Here is a 22,755-nt window from a genome sequence, read left to right as displayed (position 1 = left end):
GGGGGGGGGGATCAAACATGTGACCTTACTATATGACTGTAGTACTTTTATCTATAGGGGCACCCTGCAGCCATACATACTTTGGCTTGATGAATGTGACCAGTTGTCCTTAGACAGGACAGGAAATGGACCACAATACCGTCATTGTGTGTTTGCTGTGGTCTATTTTTGCTCCGTTTCATTACACTCTTTTTCCCCCCATGGACCTCACGCCAAAAATGGCAGCAGTAAAGGGATAGTTGTGTGTTTTTTGGGCAAAGAAATATATATTAATTCACTTTTTTCCCTCTTGAGTTAAATGACAATGGTATTGTTTTTTTCTCATTTGATTATTAGCAATAAAACAAATAAGCACAAGCATGATCTTGACACTGTAGAGCACATTAAGTTTGTCAGCCTGCATCCACATGGATCCTGTGAGTGGAATGTAAAAACTGATAATATGCTGCCCTTGTTGCTGATGGTAACAATATTGCTCTTACATGTTCTTCCATGCTAAATCAATAACACAATAAAACCTGATGTATCAAATTATGGTTTTAAACTCACAAGATGCACAATGATGCGTGAACGTGAACTGAGCAGGTCGAGGCAGCAAGAGCACAGTGGCGAAGGCTCGTGTTTTTTTTTGTGTGAAGTTGTGAAGTAGCTTTGAAAAAATGTACTTTCTGAGAATGACTGGAGATCGGAAAAAAATTAATTATGCTAAAAGTTTAACATTTACATCACAGATTCATCTCGATAAGAAATCTGAGCTCTGCAGTGGCTCCTCTATCAGTCAGATAGGATGGAATGAGGGCATGAAGCCAAACAGAATGGAAATAGGTAAAAATCTGTGTACCAAAAAGCACATACATATTTAAAAATCATCATGCTTACTTTGAATTTCACACCAAGTCACAACTCATTCATTCACAATACTGGGCAGGAGAGGAAAACAATATATATACTATATATATAAAGGTGCAAATAAGAAAACATCACAATAACAAAAACAAATTGGTCTAAGTATTGAGCACTTTCAGTTCCCAGTCTCAAGCCACATGTGCATTTGGACTGGAAATGATTCAGTTTAGTTTCACTTCAATAGCTTGGTCCAGCTGTAGCATGTAGCTCACTTTAAGTTAACTTTACGCAAAGTCTGGGGGTTCATTAATGTGTCACATTATCCTGTGACTGAGCCAGAAAAATCAAAACCCATATCAGAGCATGGTCAGCTTTAGAAATGTCCCTCATTTGAATTTCTTTTTTTTCTTTTTTTTTTTACACACCTGAAGGCACTGGACCTTATTCAGAGACAGGGAGTGGGTTGAAAGCATAAAGCACTAACCTATCGATGTGTTCCTCACCATGAGTCTGAGGAGCATGTGGTACGCTCCATGCACTTTCCATGCACAGGCATCCTTTGCTGCGATTCTAACGATATGGCACGGTCACATTTATTATGTTTTAAATAACATTTCTTTTTACGAAAAAAAAACAAAACAAAAAATCAAGTACATTGTTGTCCATCTGCAAGGCTTGCAAGTACCAAAAACAAAACAAAACAAACATCTGTCATGGTGGCTTCATGAGCGAGTGTTTTTTTTTTGTTTCACTTGTGCACAAAAAAAAAAAAATCACAATTTATTAAAAAAAAAAAGAGAGCACAGGACAGAGGCTCAGTTCATCCTATACTCCGATGCAAAAAAAAGCCCCAACACATTGATCAATCTAATCTACACGGTGTCTAAGAAACAAAGTCACCCATTAAAATGCCACTTAATGACACTGAGTCCTCAAGTCTGTTTCTGTCACTGCCCCTCTTTATATCAGTGTCTCGCCATCTGAGAGCCCAAGGACAGTGTGAGAACATGTATCAAAGAGACCACTGTTCCCTTGGCTTGGCACTTGGCAAGTATAACACAGTTACCAAGAGGCGACTTCTAGCAGCCCCTCTAAAGAAGCGGGTTAGGCTTTTTTTCTTCTTTTTTTTTTAAAATCTAAGAAACCTGCCTGTGATTGGATCAGACCAAACAGTCAATCAGTGTTGATACCAAATGAGGTGAGGTACCTATGTGTGTTGCGATGTTCTCATCTTTTTCCTTTTTTTTTTTGCAGCAAATGTTCATATCTTATGATATATGTAGCTAATGCTTCCTCTCTTCTCTTCGTGGCCACTGACAAAAGAATTCACATTAATCCTGAAAATCACAAACAATACAATTTTGCGCGCTTGTTTTTTTTCTTCCCTTTTCGGCAAAGGGTTAAAATGCAGCTCGGCTGAACATTCGAGGGGGGAAATGGGGTTTAAGACTGGGTTTCTAATGGCTCCTGCTTTGAACCAAAGCTCAGTCTGGCACCAGAGAATGCCAATCAAGCGCTCGGCTGAAGAAAAGCACAGAAAAATCCCTTTCATACACACGCCAGCCAGCTCTCACTCTCTCCCCGTGCCACTGCTTTTTTTTTGTTTTTTTTTCTCTTTCTTCCATTAAATCTCAGCCCTATTCAAGACACTAGGTACTAGACACCATTATCTCTCCCTTGTTCCTCGCATTTCGCCAGTCTTTCAGTGCGTTTTATTATTCCCCCCGGCCTTCCACTCCTTCTGTCTCTGTTTAACAAAGACACAGAGGGGGGTTTGGTCCAGCTGCCCCATATGTCAGTCAGATACAGTAGTCGGTATACAAAAAAACCCCACCCCATCCCCCACACAACCAACCACACACACTTTCACCTTTATTAGTCCCAGCTGAGGCTTCCCATAAAAAAGACACTTCCATGCACACACTGCTTCAGAAGCCAAGGGGTGGAGATATGGCAGGGTTTAGGAATGCATGATTATTTTACATTTTGTCTGCGCATGAGTTTGGTTTTGTGTGTGTGTGTGCCTGCATGTGCCAATGTCTACCCTGTCCCTGATGCTGCTGGTCTGGGTGGAGGACATTCTTATGATAATAAGGGATTAGCAGGAGTGTCTATGGACAGAGATGCAGTGCCGAGGTTTTCTCAGAGGAAGTATGTGCAGCCATTTATGTCAGGACAACAACCCCTCCTGCTTAGTCCCGACCAAAACATCTTCATTTGCTTCCCGTAACCCGCTAAACTTTAACTGACCGTTGTGACATCGCCCCCACAAAAGCGCTCTAACTCCCTCCGTCCTGTGGGGGGCAGTGTCCCACCCTCATGCGCAGCGTGCCACTTTTGTGCAGGTGCCAAAGCTGGACAAACTCCTCGGGCATGGCGTGGAACCACTTGTACGGCAGGATGTTGTCGTAGTAATGGTGGCTGACCGGCTGCTCGTCCAGGCCGACGGAGAACGGCCAGAAGCCGTAAGCCGTCACCTCCTCGCACAGCCCAAGGGCCAAGCTGACCAGGAAGAGCCCCGTGGAAAGGCGTCTGGCGTGCACGCTCCGGGCTTTCCAGAATTTGCCCACGGTGCGCAGGAATTCGGGGTTAGCGAACAGCATGGTGAGGTTGGAGGAGGAGTCTGCCAGGGCGTAGTACGCCCGCAGCGATGGGTCGGTGCCAGGCTTCATGGAGAACGCCGGCATGTAGATGTAGCTGGAGCCGTAGACCTTCATACTCTCCACGAAGGCTTTCCTCGACCACAAAAGGTTCTGAAACCTGAGAAACAAAGACGGAGATGGAGAGAGTGAGTTCTTCCACATGATGTTGTAATGCAACTGTTGGCATTACAGATCTGAGTCATTCATGATCTCAAGTCGTCGAGTCGTCTGCTCCCTCTTCCTTTTTTTGGTTTCCTATAGAGGAAATGAGTTTCCTGTTTATTTAGTAATACTTTTCCAGTTTACAATTTAAAGCCAGCAGAGAGGATGAGGGGAAATCTGTTTTCCTCATTTACCTCTTTGTTTGTTCTGTCTGAACTTGCTCCAGTTTCTTTCCTTCCTTGTACCCCCCACCTCCCGTCTATGTGCCATCTTGTTGCGCTTTACTAATCACTTTGAATTGTATTGTTGAAAGCTGCAATACAAATACTTGCCTTGCCTGTTGCATATGTCATTGTGAAAAGCTTGAACTGAACTCCCAAAAATCAATACTCCACAGTATCATCGCTCTGATTCCCCTCTGTAAACCATTACCTTTTTTTCCCCCATCCATCTGTGCTACAATATGCTCTTTGTAATTAGATTGATATCATTTGATTCAGTGGGATGTTATCAGTCCGGTCTGGTTACCTTTTCTCGATAATGCTGGGGTTGGCTGTGACCAGATGTGTTCTGGTTCCTACATCCTCCACATATTCCTTTGAGAGTGGTGGGAGGTTGCACCTAAAGGAACAAAACACACACAATATAACACACAATGTTGATTTATGTAAGTTGTTCAAACACAGGCACACACAGTATAAACAATTAAAGGATTTATTTAAGTCATTAAAGCTAATTAGATTTGATTATGGTAGTGAACAGAGGCAAACAAAGAGCTTCTGCTCATCCAGAATCGTCAACACATTTTCATTTATTTATAACTACGGTAACGTGTAGTGATGTCACTGTGTAATTTACAGCATGCGTTGCTGTGATGAACACATTTTTACATCATGCAACTTTCTTCTTGACTTTCTTTTTCTGCCACACACAAGTACACAAAGTGGCACAGCTTCACTCATAACACAAATTCGAACGGACAGCGACATCACATTTAAAATTCACATTTCGTGTGCGAGATAATGTGTTTATATGGAGGATATTAGGATAATTATGGCTTAATTGCTTTCCCAGCAGCTTGATCTGTAGTTTATGACTTCTGTCACATCAGAGCTGTTTACCATCTGCAGACACAGGAAGTGGGCATCAGAAAAGGACTCACACATTCTTGCCACAGTATTTCCTCCTTTTGGGTTTATCACATCTGGTTTTTGATAAGCTCTTGCTTCAGTTAATGTTCAACGGTCACAGTAACCATTTTTCTAGGTCCCACCTTGATGTTGACCAGTCACTGTTTGACTTTTACTTCGCTGTGAAAGAGTTGATGGGGCCTGAAATAGCTTAAACTGTAATTGGCCGCGTTTCCCAGATTTGTTAAGAAGACTTCTTAGCGCTGGGGGGGGAGCTCAGATCTTCTATTGGAGCGCTCTTTATGAACGACTGTGAAAGTAGAACGTGTTTCCCAAGAGTCGCTCCTTAGCTTAAGAAGATCTTTCACTAAGAAGGAAATGTAAGATCGAGCTGCTGACCCACTCTTTCGAGTCTTCTTAGCGGGACTTTTTAGCACTTTTTCTAGGACATAATCAATATCACACTATAGAGCAAGATATTTAAACAGTGCACCATCGTATGTTTTTTTAAAAACATATTAAATATGTGCCGAAAATACAAATAAAAATAAAAAATTAAATATAAGAACAAGAAATAATCAGTAAAATATGAGGAATAACATTTGCTTTCTGACACATCAGGGCACACAAATAAAATGATATCATCAATGACTATCATTATCACTATTTTTTACGCCACCACATCCATCGTCCCATATCTGCATGAACATCAAAAAACACAACCGTTCTTAAATCAAACCCTCTAGTGTTCGCTTGTTTGAATTCGTGTTTTTACGCAGTGGGCAGCTTCTTGGTGTGGTGTGGGGGCATCGCAAGTGAAGGGTCAGTGTCACGGTAGTGTGGTGCCGTGACATGGATCCTCCCTGTTGCCATTTTATACTGTGCACTAAAAAAAGGACTGTCACGCAATTAACACTCCACTTGCCTAAATATATATGTAGCCCTTATATACATATGTATAGCACTTGATCATTCAGTGATGATGAGAAAATGAAAAACGTGTTGACCACCAAATAATAATTTTCTATTGGGTGGATTTGAACCCAGACGCACAGCAATGCTTCAAACTTGCAGTGGGGATACTCTATCAAGTGAGCTATTTGCTACCATGTGTTTTCATCCTTGCATAGAGTTGTCTGGACTGTAAAACAGCCAGCCCCGTGCCACTCATTTTTTATTTTTATTTTCACTATACACATCATTCATAATCACATGGTCACGCTCAGACCGTCTTGGCGCATCTTTACGCGGCTGTTGCCGTGTCATCTACGGCCACAGTCCGTCACTGCCCGTGACCAACGCGGCAACTCAACAGCGGAGAAGTTTCTTAATCAGGCCCGCCGGACACCTGTGTTAACCCCCTATGTTTGGACAAGTGGAAATCCCGTTATTTTCAAGGTTTATTCATCGCCCGTCTGGTGCAGCTGCGCTTGTCACTGTGTGTGATTTATGCGCGTAATAGGTGGCGTGTTGATATAATAATCGATTTGCCTGCGCGATCGAATTGATTTCCAGTTTCAGTACTGTGGTGGTGGACAGCTCCCGTTAGGAGCTTCTTAAGAAGCTTCTTTGGTCGCTGATCTTAAGAAGGACAGTTAAGAACGCATCTGGGAAACACCCGTATCTTAGCGCTCCTTCTTAGCCGAACCCTTCTTAAGAGCCTTCTTAAGTCCTTAAGAAAGATCGAATCTGGGAAACGCGGCCATTGTTGGTCAGGAATTGAAATAAATGATATTAAGATATTTTCCAAGTTCTACTTAGCAAAATGTGTAGAGGCTGGTAAAATGATCTTGTTTAGACTGTGAATTCCAGACTAAATATAATATATATGACTCATCAGCGTCCTTCTCAAAGCTTATACGCTCCAATGACATGCTAAGAGTTTCTTAAGCTTTTCTCCAAAGAAATAATTATTGTCATTCTAGCAGTTGGAGGGGTGCAATGGCCCTGTGGGATTGATGTTCATATTTTGGACACATTTTCAAGTGTTTAGGGTTCTGATTATATTTGGTTTTTTATACGACAGGTCACTACCATCATACTAGAAATGAAGCAGAGATATGTGTGGTTAAAAAATGGGAATGCTTTCCTAGGCAGGTCAGTGATCATACTCGGAGGAAAGGAGTGGGAAATCTTGGATATAATAAAGAGTGAGAGAATTTAATATGAGGGGTTATGTTGCACAAACTCAGGCACTCCTAAAGCATCAAGCGCACCCAGAGAAGCCTTGGAGCTGGACACTACTTTTGATTGCCTCATGTTTCGCAAGCTTGATGCTCATCCTCGGGGGCAGAATCTACCATTTCACCTTGCTCCCCCTCCTTTCGTCATGGGGCGGGGTAAACTGACAATTATGAAAGTACGGGGGATGTTTCCACAGGCCTGAAGTATAAATGTTTGTCGATTGAACTGTAACTCGACAGATGTCAGTTTGATAAAGCGTTTGCTATTGTGTTGCAGCAAGTAAAACGCTGTGAGTCATCATCAGTTCACACAGTCTGCTGCACATGTCTCACAGCTGGGAATTACAGTGTTTCAAGGAGGTCATATCAGGGCAGGGCAATTAACCGAAAAGCTATCAACGACCCCCCCCCCCCCCCCCCCCCCCCACACACACACAACTACACAGCACTATATACTACATACTGGCAGCCCCTACGTAGGATTTTCATATGTACCACACCCACCAAAGATATCAGGTTAATGAAACAATCTTCAATCTGAATTCCTGCAGTGTCATAATTATCTTATCAGACGTTAACCAGCTTATTGGCTGTGCAGTAGCTTTCATCCCACCCTAAACTGAATCTTACCATTTGTTAGATGGAGATCTAATGGTATCAACATGAATTGTTTAGCCTATAATTTGCATGTGAGCCATGGCAATTGTAAACCAACAAGCTCTTCAATCCTAAACTGCTAGATATGAGGAGTTGTGATGTACATTAGTGTCACTAGGTGAGTAGCAGTTAATCAAACTGTTGATAGCAGAAGGTTAGGCCTATCATTAGTATGAATGCTTAAAAGCAGAAGTAAGTGGTCCGAGTCGTTTTCGCTAATGCTGCGTTTCCAGGCAGGCTTTTGATAATCGTTAATTACAGCTTCAAGTCACAACTTACGACTTTGTTAGCGTATGCAGGCAACCCACTCGTGTTTTCTCCGACCTATTTTACGGTGAAAGTCACTATAACGGCCACTCGTAACTTCCGACCTGTGAACTCTGTACCAGATCGAAACTGGTAACCACTTCACGGTCGGAAAAAATACGAGTTTCCTTGAACGCACCATAACAGTCCTCGTCCCTACGTTGCCACATTCACGGCGTCCCTTGGCTACGCACACACAGGCCTGGCATGCCGTTCTCTCTCCTTCATTGGATAAAAACTGTAGGATACGATAAATGTTTTCTTCTTCGGCTCAGATGCAGAGCAGAGTGGACTGAGAGACCGTGTTTCAGTCCAAACACTCTATGTAAGTGATTGCTGTCGGAAGATATAACTATTTTAAGGACTTATATTAACACAAATATTTCAGCCTTACTTCTGCTTTTAAGATCTGCATATTTGACTTTAAATGTTTAATGAACTTATCTCTTTATTAATTTGTCTTTATTTTTAGTTAGCATATACCTTAAACACTTCTAAGCTGGAAAGCTATGGTTTATATAAGAGCAGCTGGCATGCTGGTGCGTAATCTGTATGTTTTGCATTCAATTTACGTATGATCTCGATTAGTCGACTAATCGAAAAAAATAGTCCGGTGACTAGTTCGACTCATCATTAAAATAATTGTTTGTGGCGCAGCCCTAGCTGTTATCAGTGACTTTCACCGGTTATAACAGGTCGGAAATAAAACAACGAGTGGGTTGCCATGGAACGCTTATACAATAAGTCGTTAAGTTGTGACTTGAAGCTGGTAATTTACGTTCTTTTTTCTAAAAAAACCTGCCCTGGTTCGCTTTAAGCATATTAGCGGGGGAAAAACGAACCGGATTCACTCACTTCTGCTTTACGGATGTGTTTACCTTGGCTTGGCCCTAAGGGCTCCAGTTGTTAACATCGTTTGGTGAAAATGGATGAAGGGTGTCTAAAGTTAACCATTCATGCATGTCCAACTTTGCCCTGTTGGTGGCGCTCTGGAGCTTGTGTTGCCTTACACAGAAATATCTACCATTGAAACACACCACTTGAAACCAAGTATATGGGTGATATCCTGTTAAATTATTACAATTATTGGAGTATTATCTACATATATCAGGTCCCTCAAAATGGAAGGCTAACCTGATAATGTTAATAACCTCCCGCTAATGTAATTCTTATTACATTCATTTGGTTTAAGAGTGTATTTACAATTATTAGGAAATGTACTTTATATTAACATTATTGCGGAAGTTATTTTACATTATCAGGTTTGTATTTACAATTTTTTCAATCCACTCAAGTGAAAATTTTTATTACATTATTGGGGTTATTACATTATCAGGGATTTATTACATTATCGGGTTCTACATATATGCTGAATAGTTAAAGTTCAAGAAACTGAAGAATTATTATTTTTATTTTTTAAAAACATAATGGATTTCTGCCATCTTTGATTTGATCAAAAACCTTTAAAAGGCCTCTCTTGTCACAAATTTTGTCTAATCTTCTTGAAACGTCGCCCAGATGATAGTCAGACCATGACACACAAAAGACATTAAGGATGCGTTTACCTCGGCTTGGCCCGAGGGCTCCAGTGATACATTGTTTGTGAAAAACGGATGAACGGGTCACAGTTAACCATTCATGCATGTCCAACTTTGACCTGTTGGTGGCGCTCTGGAGCTTGTGTTGCTTACACATTAATATAACCTTGAACACACCACTTGAAACCAAGTAATGGGTGATCTCCTGTTAAATTATTACATTATTGGAGTATTATTACATTATCAGGTCCCTTGAAATGGAAGGCTAACCTGATAATGTAATAACCTCCCGTTAATGTAATACTTATTACATTATTGGTTAAGAGTGTATTACATTCTTGGGAAATGCACTTCATTACATTATTGGGAAGTTATTACATTGTCAGGTTTTATTACATTTTCAATCCACTCAAGTGAAATTTTTAATTACATTATTGGGTTATTACATTATCGGGGATTTATTACATTATTATTTATTAATACATTATTTTACAAGCATACTTTCAGCTACAGACTTAATTCAACCTTTAAAATGTTGACAAAACCTTCAGGTATATCTTCAACAGTTTTTGATTTATGAAGGTTTAAAAACTCATTATAGTTTTTGACTAATTGACACGTTTATAATGGGTGTTAATTGCATGGAATCTAAGCTGTGAAAATCCCCATGGCAACATCTGGGCAGGCTAACAGGTGTAAATCAGATCATTGGGGACATACATTTAGTTTGTGGTGTTCAGCACCTGCTTTACTGGCACAGACCTCAGTTCACACGCATCTTCTCCAGGAAGTGCTTTTTCTGTTGCCTTCTAGCTGTGCCAGTTTTTCATACTTTTATTTAAAGAAGAAAGCAGGTGTGTTTTAAACATATGCATTGGAGTTCAGACTTGCTGAAATGCGATGAGAGCAGTAAAATAATGGCTTTATCACATGGAAAGGCAGGTAGCCTTTGTATTTTTGCTTTGCTTCTAGTGGTTTAAGAGTCTCTACAGGCAAAGACAGATGTAGAGATGATGTAGGCTTTTGTTCCACAATTCTGGATCAGAGGTTTTTGCGAACATCTGTTACGCAGCCGACCTGACGTACAGTTAGATGCCATGCATTTTTCTTTACACTCAAAGTCTGATCTGAACTTTACTGTAGATCTTTCCCCCCCCCCCGACCCTCGGACCTCCACCCCCAGCTATCCATGGTGCTGAACCGGTGAAGTTGTTTACACTGTGCGCCTGTCTGTGAAACGTGCGCAGCTCAGGGTCTGGGCAGATCTGTCCCACTTGCTTTCTCCCCCACTCCGTTATGATCTACCGTCCCACAGAGTAGAAGAAATACCGGTAGGCTACACTTTTTTTCCCTTCCACGCTCCGCTCAGCGTGGCTGAATCCGGCTTGTATGCGGCTTGAGCTCAGCCCACACGGGCGCGAGTCTGCTGCAGCCCCCGCTCCTGCTGACAACAGACTGGGGGAGAAAAAAAGACATTTCTCTGCTCTGATGCTTTGGTTGAGCTTAGGCCATGAAGAAAGAAGTTTGTTAAGTTTAGTAAAAAGACCAGGTAGAGGCTAGACAGCGCTAGAAGCATGCTGGAAAAAACAACAACATTGTAGTTACTGCACTTTGCCGTAGCATTACCTGTGTATTTATTTAAGGAAACCTGGCAGCAGAGCGCAGTAACTGCTTTTTAGGGGTCAAATATAAAATATGTGGTAATATATTTTATTGCATAAATATTACTTAATGAAAACCTGTCAAATCTGTGTATTTTCACTAATCTACCTACAACACATTTGGAAGGCTAATCAAAAAACTTTAAAGCGATTTTTCTCAGTTTCACTGTTCGCGTAGTTACTGCGGTCTAGCTTAGCAGGGCAGTATGGGCAGGCTAACAGGTGTAAATCAGATCATTGGGGACATACATTTAGTTTGTGGTGTTCAGCACCTGCTTTACTGGCACAGACCTCAGTTCACACGCATCTTCTCCAGGAAGTGCTTTTTCTGTTGCCTTCTAGCTGTGCCAGTTTTTCATACTTTTATTTAAAGAAGAAAGCAGGTGTGTTTTAAACATATGCATTGGAGTTCAGACTTGCTGAAATGCGATGAGAGCAGTAAAATAATGGCTTTATCACATGGAAAGGCAGGTAGCCTTTGTATTTTTGCTTTGCTTCTAGTGGTTTAAGAGTCTCTACAGGCAAAGACAGATGTAGAGATGATGTAGGCTTTTGTTCCACAATTCTGGATCAGAGGTTTTTGCGAACATCTGTTACGCAGCCGACCTGACGTACAGTTAGATGCCATGCATTTTTCTTTACACTCAAAGTCTGATCTGAACTTTACTGTAGATCTTTTTTCCTCAACACTTTGGGGACAGTTCCTCTGTACCAATACACATGCATCTCTTTGATTACAAATGGGAAGCAACTTTATCTGAAATCCATGCCAATCCTTCCTCTACCAAAATCCCACATGTCATCTAAGTATTTTTAATGCCACAACAGATGGTTTTATTCTGCTTTATGCCTCATCTTATCATCTTAGTCTTTTCCTATTTTGCTTGCTCATTCCTAGCAACCTCGTTTCTCTCTTGTCCTCGCTGTGGCCCATTTTCCTGTCTGTCTCTCACTCTCTCTCTCTATCTTGGCTACAGTTGACACCAGCTCTCATTATCACTGATGGCTGATGGTGTGTGGCTGCTCTCATGGGCACGACTGATTCACAGTCGGAGGAGCAGTGGAGCAGTCATATTCATACCGACACTTCCAGCCACAGAGACAAAGAGTTGTTTGTTTCTCACCGCATGATGAAGTCAGCCTGGTCAATGTGTCGTCCACATTTGCTGTGTCGGAGGATGCCACCGTTGCCCACCACCGCACACTTCTTCAAGGGCAGCTGCAGAGGATTGTCCTGGGTAGAAGAAATAATGCACATGGTCCTTAACACATGAAGCCAGTCACAAACATGCAGAAAAACAAATATCTGTTCGATCTAAAGTTGAGGCAGGTGCATGAGTCACTCAGGGCAAAGCTCAGGACGTACTCATTACTTTTAGCCATTACATTGAACAATTCAACTATTTATCCTTTACTTTTAGTTCAATATTTAATAGCTAATAGTTTGAAATGTTCCTTTCATTTAGCTATTACAGCTCTATATCACATACTTTTTGCAAGCTATTTCATCTTTCACCACTTTTAATAGCTAATAATAATAATATTTGAACTGCTTATGCCTTTCTTTTAGCTATTATAAACATGTATCCATTAATTTAATTGTTCAGATTTATCTTTGTTTAGGTGCAACATGTTGCATGGCTAAATATGTGGTTATCGTATTTTTCAATGATTTCATAATCTTCCATGTATCCTGTAGTGTATGGACTATATTAGTCCATACACTACAGGATACTACACTACACTACATATCCCATTATAACTGGAGAAACCTCCTGGTTGTGAATTACTGCTTTATCATCGTCTAAATTAAATCAGTGTATAGGCCACATTAACTCTGTTACAGGGGACACTGAAATACCACACTTCATGAGGCAAGGGCCAAAAATGTCCCTGCTCTTTGCCTTGGCTGCATTTAAGTCAGTGGCATGGATTAAGCAAGCCGGCGGAAACAATTGTGCTCATTATTCCCCTCAGAGTGTACACACTTTGGAGTACACACAAAACCACACACTTCTCTTTGCCTCAGGGTCCCCTTTGGACCATGACAGGGGGGTAAGACTGAGGACAATAGCCTGTTAACAGGACATCAAGCAGGAGACGGTCACCAGCTGGGCTTCAATTTCTTGGATAAGGACTCTACCACAGTAGCACAAAGTCCAGCTGTTCCTGTAATTCCTGATAATAAACAGTTTTTTTTAACAATATGTTGACAGATTTTAAAAATGGGTTTCTTCACTATGGGTTTGGTTCTTTCAGTGTCATGAGATTCAATAGTGATCAACAGTATTTTGCTGTAATTCACAGATTCAGACGCTGACGTCTGATTTTCACGATGCTGAAATTAGATTCTTTTATTTAAAGCCTAACCTTTATCCCAGACGTATCTGTTGAGTTCACTGTCATGGGACAATAGAAAGGAGAAGCACATGAAGGGAACATCAGAAAAAGGAAAGATAATAGGACTCTAGTGCGCAGTCCAGTAAGCTGTGTGTATGGATGCTCTGTTTGAGCTGTTGAACTAACCAGCAATTAACCGTCAAAGCCCTAATTGGCACATTCCCTGGCAGATGCCCAGATACTGTAGCTACTGCCAGCTTAGTGTAATGTGGCTGGTTGTCTGTGTTCAGACCTGCAATCACAGCACTGGTGGTTGGAGAGGACAGGGTATTTATGTCTGTGAGTCTGAACAGCGTCCATCCCACCTAAATACCGGTTACCTTCCTTCTGGGAAACACAGAGCTGGCCACAGTATAGGCTTGTACAGTAAGGGCAAATGTGCTACTAAAAATAGGTCCTGCGAACGTTAGATAGAGAGTCACTAAAGCACAAAGTTGTTTTACAGTGCAGCGACATGCCACCACAACCTTGGGCGAAGTGACGCACTGGAGTCAGAGACGAGGAGAAATAACGACCAGCAACATCCATGTAACACAGAGCCGTGATGGATGGAACAGAAACACATCCAATACAGTGAGATAATTACTGAACCTGTGTGAGAACCAGGAACATTTGTCACAAAACCAATCACTCACATGAGGCAAAAGAGTTCTTGAAATAAAACAGATAACCTTAAAGGGAAACTCCGTTTTTTTGACACCTGGACCTTATTTGATGATAACACTGGCCATTCCTGACAAAATGTAGGTGAAATGAGCGAGTTACGCGGCAGATAATGTCCTATGTAGAAGCTCCATTGCTGTGGCCCCCGTTGGATCTAAATAACGTCCAAAGGTCTCCAAGCTGCACTACAAGTGTCTGTGTGAGTATATGAGCATAATTACACCTATAAATAAGGTCCAGGTGTCAAAAAAACGGAGTTCCCCTTTTACAGTAGACCCTTATCACTCAACTCAACTCAACTCAAAGTTTATTTCTATAGCACATTTAAAAACAACCTTGGTTGCCCAAAGTGCTGCACAACATACAGGTGCTAGCAGTATAAATAAAACAACAAAATCATCAAACATAGATTAACAGAGAAATAGGGCCGTAAAAACAGTTACTAAGATAAGATAAAACAATTAAAAGCTATACTAAACATTAAACATAAAAAGTCAGGGTGTCAGGGTGTCAAGGTGAGTTAAAAGCCAGAGAGAAGAGATAAGTCTTTAAAAGTGATTTAAAAATCACACCCCTGTTATCTAGCCAGCAAACAAAGAGAGTAGGCTAGGCTAATATATCTTTTTTTTTTTTTGGACTCCGGGTCCATAGCAAGACGTAACGCAACAACAGACACGCAGCACAGACAATAAAAGAGAATAGAGCTAAAACATAGAGATAGAGATTTACATCATTGATATCATAAATAGAATTACTATAAAGTTAAAAAAAAGAGACAACTGTACCAGTGTCTCCAGAACAGAGATTGATACCTGATGGAACTACAGTTGATGTGGATCAAACTTTTAATTATATGGTTTTCTGAGGCATCAAGCCGACACAGAAATCTATACATCAGGTTTCTGAGTACAGCGTTAAAGGTGTTGTAATGACATGCTCCTGTTGGGTTTTAAAATGTATGGGTGGGGGACGTAACCTCAACTGTGCATACAGTGCTTAAAATCACTTTTTAATTGATTACATTCTCTCGTTATGAAAAAAATAAAATATCATAAAATAGTGTGGTGATGTCTTGAAATTGTGAAACTGAAACCAAAAGCGAGTATTTGCCAGTGATGCTTAAAAAAACATCTCAAAAGATAAATCACCAGAACAGATATGAGATTACTTTGCTCAGTCGACCGATCAAGGACTGTGGCAGATCTATTTGGGATTAATCAATCTTCTAAACGTCGAACAGAAATGCTTAGTCAGCAGTAAAATAAAGTGGATCTTCTTGGCACACATACACATACACATACACATACACATACACATACACACACCCACTCAAATGAAAGCCACTGCTCTACATTCACACACAGGCCCCCGTCTTGCTCAGCCACTCTCACTTCATATCCTCATCTCTTTATTTATTCAGCCTCTCCTCCCCCATCCGTCATGAATGAACATGCACGGCTCACGCCTGCAAATTAGGGTCAGATATTCATCACGTTTACCGACCCCGGCGCATTAGGCCGCACAACAATAGGAATCCAATCTCGATTATTGGCGAGGTGCGACGCCCCTGGATACAAAAACCACGGCAACGAGCGCCTGCACACCTTGAGTTTCCCATTTTTGTCCCGTTTCCAGGCAAAAACACATATAAACACCCTCATCCAGATGCACGCACACACACAGACACACATAGCGCACAGGCATGGAACCATGTAAAAATAGCCCAGCAGCCCTTTATCTGGGTACAGACACACACATACATACACAGATGCACAACTACACACTCTACGTCCATTTTTGCACTCTGCTGTGGTCTCTGTGTGGAAAGGAAACGGGGAACAACTTGAGAAGGAGAAACTTGAAGCACATCCTCCTCCATTGTTTACTTAGATTAGAAAGGAAACACAACAGGACAAATCCGCGGAGCAGGAGCCTAATCTGATGTAAAAATAAGTACATCTGCATGAAACATAAATATCTTATCATGTTTCCAGCATCTTTAAGTTGTTGCTCTTGCTGCTCCTCCTCATCTTCATGCTGACTCCCCCTCACACTCAAAACACTACGGCAGTAATCCTCTCTGCCTTTGAGAGTGTCTATCCTCCCTCCCTCCCTCCCTCCCGCCACCCGTCCGCCTCCATTATGGATCAACAAGGATCCCTGCTAAAACCCACAATACCCACTACCAGTGTCGTATTGCGCTGAGTGGTAGAAAAATCGTATTCCTGCATCTGGTCTTAGTTACTTTTTCAAGAGGACAGCTGCTTCCCTGAAAGTCGTGTTGTCGGGAGGACTGCGCGGAAATCCATTGCTGTCTGTCCAGGGGGAAAACACATCCTCGCATCTCAACGTAGAATAAAAAACACCCATAATCTTTGTAGCTGTAGCTGAAAAAAAAAAACAGTATCGGCACTCTTGTTTTCCTACCTGCACAAACAGCGGGTAGGTCTCGTTGTTGACGGTGTGCGAGTGGTAGAACTCGCCGTCGTACCACAGGACCTTCCCCATTGGCGAGTTCTCCTTGGTTACCGCAAACATCCTCTGTGGATCGCAGCAGTCGGTCAACAACTTCCTGTGCAGAGAAGATGTGGGAAAATTGGAGGGAAATAAATAAGTTTCAGGGACATTTTAACACAAATTAGATTCTACAGGTCATCTGGGATGCTAGTCTGGACTCTAATGACCACTTAATGAATTGCCTGGAGACAGATGTGTATTAATAAATAGCTGGACAAAGAACCACTGTGTGAGTCAGCTACTGTACATTTTGGCATTTATGCCTGGATTTTAATGAAAATGTGAAACTGGCAAATGAAACGAGTTGAGCCATTGACTGTCTTCATCTCTCAGTGTTAATTCCTCATCCCTCCCCATCTCATGTCATTCCCCTGCAGGCCCTGCCCGCCCGCCCGCCCGCCCGCTCTTGCAAGTGTCACCTTCTCTGATTATCCTAATCGGTATCGCCTCGGGAGAACCGTCTGCACATATTCTCTTAGGGTTAATCTTTAAATAAGACTGCCACTGCCAAGCTTTAACATGCTCTGTTGATACAGTCATGGTGATCAGGCGTCTGTGCCATACCTGCTTGTGTTTACGGCTGCACGGCCTGTGGTATTACTGAGATTTATCACTGATTTCCTACAAAGTTTTGACAGATTTTTCTAATGTTTCATTACAATTATTTTCAAAAGTGGTTGCTTGGTTAGAAAAAACACAAACAAACAGGAATATATTCACTTTTTCGTTGCATCTTCTAATTTATTGGCCCTTTCTCAGCTCGCCCTCCCCCAGACACCTACTTAAGGACAGCAGGAGGCCTCGTTTTGGGAAACACTGCCTTTAAATCAATAGAGAGAAATGTGAAGCCCTGAGACCAACCTGTACAAGTCGATGCCGGTCTGGTTCTTCTGCCATGCCTCCCCCTGCCTCAGCACCTCCTCCACTATTTCTTTATCTCGTGGGAGTCTGTACCCGGGGTAAACGTAGAACCAGCAGAGCACCAGCACGCACAAAGCGGCCCACACAGACAGCTTGCCCCGGTAGCATCGCACCAACATCTTTCCCCCTCTTTCTCTTCTCCCTCTCCGTCAGCACGGCTTCAAAACCAAAACCCCCGGCGCATGCACATCGAAGCCGGTGCGGTGAAAAGTAGGCTCGGTTCAAAGCTGCTCTCTCCGTCCTCTGCAAACCCCCGTCTCATTCCGCAGACGGGGTGTAGGGAGGGAGTGAATGAATGGGGGCTGCGAGGTAGTCTGTTAACCGGTCGGTTGGCTCAAGAAAGCCGGTTTTCTGTAGTCGTCGGTGGTGTTGGTGGTTTGATGGAGAGGCGCGGGGGTGTTTATCCCCGCAGCGGCGTCTCACACTCGGTTGCGGGTTTGTGGTGCAGTGTGTGGGGCTCTGCAGGATTCCAGCGCTCCGCTCTCCGCGCATCACCACCATCATTACTACAGCCTGCGGATTGGGAGGAATCGTGCGGGCCCCCTCCCCGCCCGGCGCCCCGCTGCATCCTTTATTAGTCCGAAAGGGTTTCCCGTGCGTGTCTATATTGTGTGTCTACCCTGTGCGCCCGGTCCGGGTCCACTCTGCTCCCTCTTTTTGTCCGGTACACCCCCCTCCCCTCGGGCCTCCGCCGTCCTGGTCCCGCTGCTGCTGCTGCTGCTGCAGGCTCTGAGCCGCAAGTGAACCGGGCCAGTCCAATTCAACCTCCCTCCACCTCTCCCTCTTTCTCCTGTCAACACCCCCTCCGCCGAGACAAAGTGCTTCTTGTGCTGCTGTGAGGGGAACGTCCAGTGGGCTAAAATAGCACGGGTGAGAGCGGAAGTTGTCTTTCAAAATAAGCAGCACGCACTCGGAGCAGTAAGTAGCTCAGGGCTTATCAGTGCTGCCAAGCTTGGCAATTAAATAATTTTCCAGAGATTAAAATATTGACGTGTAAATGTTAAACCCAGGCCACTAAATGCTCTGTATAACATGAACAGTGCTCATTCGTAAACTGATGATCCTTCGAGTTTGAAATAAAGTTGCATTTATCTATTCATTACAGAATAGCTGTAAAATTATGTTCTAATCTATAAAAGAAAGGTGGTTTGTTTCAACATGAATTAAAAGCTTACTGTATGTATGTGTATGTTTTTTTAAGGGAACACAGTGGTTAGGTTCATGCTTTGGCCACATTTGACTTATAATTGGTCAATTAATTAATTGGTTAATCAACAGACAATTTGTCTTGGTAATCAAATAATGATCATCATATCATCATATAATATCATTTTTAAAGCAGAAAGAAAGAAAAACAAGGAACACATTTGTCATTTGTCTCCTCAGATTTAAGAATGATGCTTTTCTTTGTCACCAGTAATAATTAGTTCTTTAAATTTTGCATCTTGATTGGACAAAAATTCCCCAAATCAAATAATTAGTCGTAAAGAGGCGCTGTTGTTGATATTATTTGATGTAAAACAAAGAATTGAAGCATTTGCATAAACATTTTAGATGCTTCCTGTTTTTAACCTTCTTGTGACTCCTGCCACACTTTTCACTGAAATGTAGACCACAAGTTTGTGGGTTGAGAGATTTGTCTGCAACACAGCATCATGCTTCAGTGGGTGGCAGAAGTTGAAAATAGCATAATGCATACTTATGTAAATATGCCTGGTTTTGGTTAGGGTTAGGGGTTTGACATTTTTTGGTGTAACATGATTGTGTAAAGTAGAGGACACACCAATGCATCTGATGGCTTGTCTCTTATGTGCAACAGTATAGTTGGATTAACAAGTCCAAAGCCTTAATTATGATCGTTTTCTCTGTCTACTTTCACATATGTGAATATTTCCTCTCAAGTCTTAATTGGATGTTCATTTCCAATTAACTAGATAAAATCACGTTATTCTTGTGTAAATTATATTTTGAAAGTTTCACTTCCTTTTTGCTTGTATTCTTGCAGAGTTGACACTGGCTGTCTCCTGTCTCCCCCTTGGCCTCCCGCTGTGATCGGTGATGTGAGGAGCTGCTGCCCCCTGGTGGACCTTGTTTGGAAGGTAACAAAAGGTTTTAAAATGACTGAGGTGCTGCAGCCACCGTCAGTCACAGAACCACACCCCAGCTCCACACTGCCACCTCCACATGACACCTTATTATATTGGAATATCAATATATTTTCTATGTTGTTCTGATTTCCCAGCGTAGTTGTAACCACAGTAGCTCTGATCATGTGGACAAAATCAGTGTTTAGATTTTATTGAGGCTGATTTATTTCCAGTAAAAACATGTAGATGGATGCAAACATTTGGCAGTTTAATAACTTGGCTGCCTGCCTTTCTTTCTCAATGTGTCTGTGAGAGGTTTAGTGGCGTGGCTCTCATCTAGGGGCTAGATGTCTTCAGCTGGATAGAAATCACAGCAACTTAAATAGTTCTACATAATTCTGCATACACTATACAGTGTATCGTTAAAGAGGAACTATGCAGGATTTTTGTCTTAACTATGCTACATTTTACCCTTAATTAAACAGCTTTGGAGTAATTGTGATGGTTTAATAATGGCAACTTGTTACGAGGGAGAATGGAGGCTCTCTGCCTTCCACGTAGCATCTCTTGGCTGAAAAGCAACTTTGCAAGATCAGAGCCGCCGACCCGGTGTCCCAGCTTTCATCTCTACGGCACCATGACACAAACACCCCCCGTAATCCATAATCTCTTGTTTATGACAGATAAGACTATACAAATATACACGTCTTAACATTTTATATGATATGTAACGTTATCTACTGCTCTGTTGATTGATTTCTAGCCAGCTTCATTGTAAATAAATGCACATGGCCAAGAGGAGGGTTAGCAACACAGAGGAAAACTGACCGGACTTGCATAGTTCCCCTTTTAGTCCAAAAATACAGTATACTGTATAAATATAACAACAAAATAGCAGTGATTATCATCATGGACACTTGGTGTCATGCATTAATGGAGATGTAGATGCCATACTAGGCCTGTGTGTGTGTCCGTCCTCACATGCATGTAAAACAGAAACTGCAAAACGGGAAGAAAAAAACGTTAACATTTTCATTTGTTTGTACATTGAAATACAGGTATTGTAATATGTACAGTATGATATCTGCACGAAGGTGTTCCCGTATATACAACACATATTTTCTTATGTCCAGGACATTCAGATGTACATTATTTAAAGGAAACAAAGTAAGTATAGGGAGTCAAGAGCATATACAAAGACCTGCTGGCTCCCCCTAAAGACAGGATTAAATCAAATCGTCAACAGTATATAAACAGACACGTCGCTAAAATACTAATGCACTAGCACCCGTCCAACAGTTATGTCACAGCCCCCCCCCAGCCCCTTGTGTGGATATACAGGCTGATAAAAGAGACGGTAGCTGAGAAATGTGGGCCACTCAGGGCATCCACTGCACCCTATTAGGAATCTTGGAGGGCAGTGTCAAGGTTAGACCAGTGGGCAGAGGGATGCCATGGCACGCCGCTTGGCTGAGGTTCTGTGTCAGCTGCTCCCTGTGTCTTGTGTCCAAACAAAGGTGCCACTATGGAGGTCTGGTGAGACACACAAAGAGAAGAAGAGAAGAGAGGCAGAAGAACAGACTGAAAGATGGATACAAAAATCAACAGTTCTCCACCGCCTTCAGCACCAAACACCTGACCGAACACACGTTTTCTCCTCACGTTGACTTCAGAATAAAACAGTATTGCTCTCATTTAGTTTGGGTATACAGGCAAGGCAGGCCGAGCCTCTAAATTAGATGCTCTGATTGGTTGTAAGTTAAGCACCCACTTGAGCCAATAGGAATGTCGAATTGAGCGATGTGACAATAGACAATAGACAGCACAGTAGATGTGACCATAGACAGCACTTGCAAAGATGAGAATCAATCCATATACACACCGAGAGAAAGTAATGTGGCAATAAAACGGTAAGACTACTCCAAATATTAAACTAACTTCTAATGTCGGCGTAGTGATAGAGATCGGTGACTCACACACATGAATCAACAGGGACTTTGGAAAGTGCTGATTCGCACACCCAAGTGGTTGGGAGTAATGAGACAACATGAAACTTGGAAATGTATCCAGGGGCCTGAAGAATATATAAAGTAAATAATAAGAGAAGCAATAGCCTAAATATTAATAGTCCTCCACAAATGATCCTTGTTCATTCCGTGTTTCTGAGAAAGACAGAAAATCGAAGAGGTTATTTGAACTTCATGCAAAGCTAAAATAACCTCCTGCAGGTGTTAGCTTTATATTTAAAAAGCAGATCCTGAGAGTGGCATCAATCTTCTCATATTCTCTACAGAAATGTGTTAAGTGTCCCTGCAGGGGAAAATACGCCGTACCGTATATCCTGCATTTACTATTATACAAGGAGAAAGTACAGGATGTTGAACAAAAAAGAAAATGAAGACTTTCAACCACTGAGTCACTTCAAACCCTTTATATATTATATGCTTTATGCATTGTGTTGTTTACTGTGTATAGCCTAATGGACTTGATCATTATAGGTGGTGGTGTGAGCAGTACACACACAGCCCCAAAGTCAACACAGTCACCTCACAGCTGAGATGGTTGGGTCATGACTCAGATGGATTATTGAGCAACAACTGACAAAACAAACACACACTTCAAAGAACAGGTGAGAATGGACGATAACCCTCTAAGACCATCAACCTGTCCGCGAGGCCTATACCGCAGCCGCAGCCGCCGTCCTTTCTTCTTCGCCTCCATCCCTGAAGTTCAGAGTGGGTTCAAGTGCAGTGATTTACAGCTGCATGAGGAGGACTATGGGGAAACACACCGAGCCGTCACCTGAACCTATTTATGAAAGCAGAGACAGCAGAAACTGCATAACGAGCACTTCCCTGGTACCAAGGCCTCAGGATTTTTTTTTCTTTGTGTGTGCGCGTGTATGTGTGTGTGTGTGTGTGTGTGCCGAGGCATAAGGGAGTTGGGTTGCATCAGAAATAGCACACCCACCTGCTTAGGATCACTGAAAAAAAAAAAGATGACAGAACATGTGCTGTCCCCTGCGTCTTCCTCCTTTTATTG

At 42.1% G+C, this 22,755-nt stretch overlaps 1 protein-coding gene across 1 annotated transcript; it reads right to left on the bottom strand.

Annotated features, from left to right (window-relative positions):
* Positions 1 to 2,106: 2,106 nt before the first annotated feature.
* Positions 2,107 to 18,458, bottom strand: st8sia1 (ST8 alpha-N-acetyl-neuraminide alpha-2,8-sialyltransferase 1). Its single transcript, XM_085769137.1, has 5 exons — positions 17,567 to 18,458; positions 16,616 to 16,760; positions 12,250 to 12,359; positions 4,179 to 4,271; positions 2,107 to 3,606 (listed from the first exon to the last, which is right to left on the bottom strand). The coding sequence occupies exons 1-5, from the start codon at positions 17,743 to 17,745 to the stop codon at positions 3,126 to 3,128; spliced, it is 1,008 nt and encodes a 335-aa protein (XP_085625263.1). The 5' UTR covers positions 17,746 to 18,458; the 3' UTR covers positions 2,107 to 3,125.
* Positions 18,459 to 22,755: the final 4,297 nt, after the last annotated feature.

The sequence above is a fragment of the Trachurus japonicus genome, chromosome 23, assembly GCF_045865225.1.
Source record: "Trachurus japonicus isolate A0001 chromosome 23, Traja_1.0".
NCBI lineage: Eukaryota > Metazoa > Chordata > Actinopteri > Carangiformes > Carangidae > Trachurus > Trachurus japonicus.
This window is presented reverse-complemented; position numbering and strand designations above follow the sequence as displayed.

Excerpts from the sequence above, each read along its gene's own strand:
- st8sia1 (XM_085769137.1), bottom strand. The coding sequence starts at position 17,745 with ATGTTGGTGCGATGCTACCGGGGCAAGCTGTCTGTGTGGGCCGCTTTG. Across the intron at positions 16,761-17,566 it reads ACCGGCATCGACTTGTACAG|GAAGTTGTTGACCGACTGCT; the intron begins GTTGGTCTCAGG and ends TTCTCTGCACAG. Across the intron at positions 4,272-12,249 it reads CAGGCTGACTTCATCATGCG|GTGCAACCTCCCACCACTCT; the intron begins GTGAGAAACAAA and ends TTGTTCCTTTAG.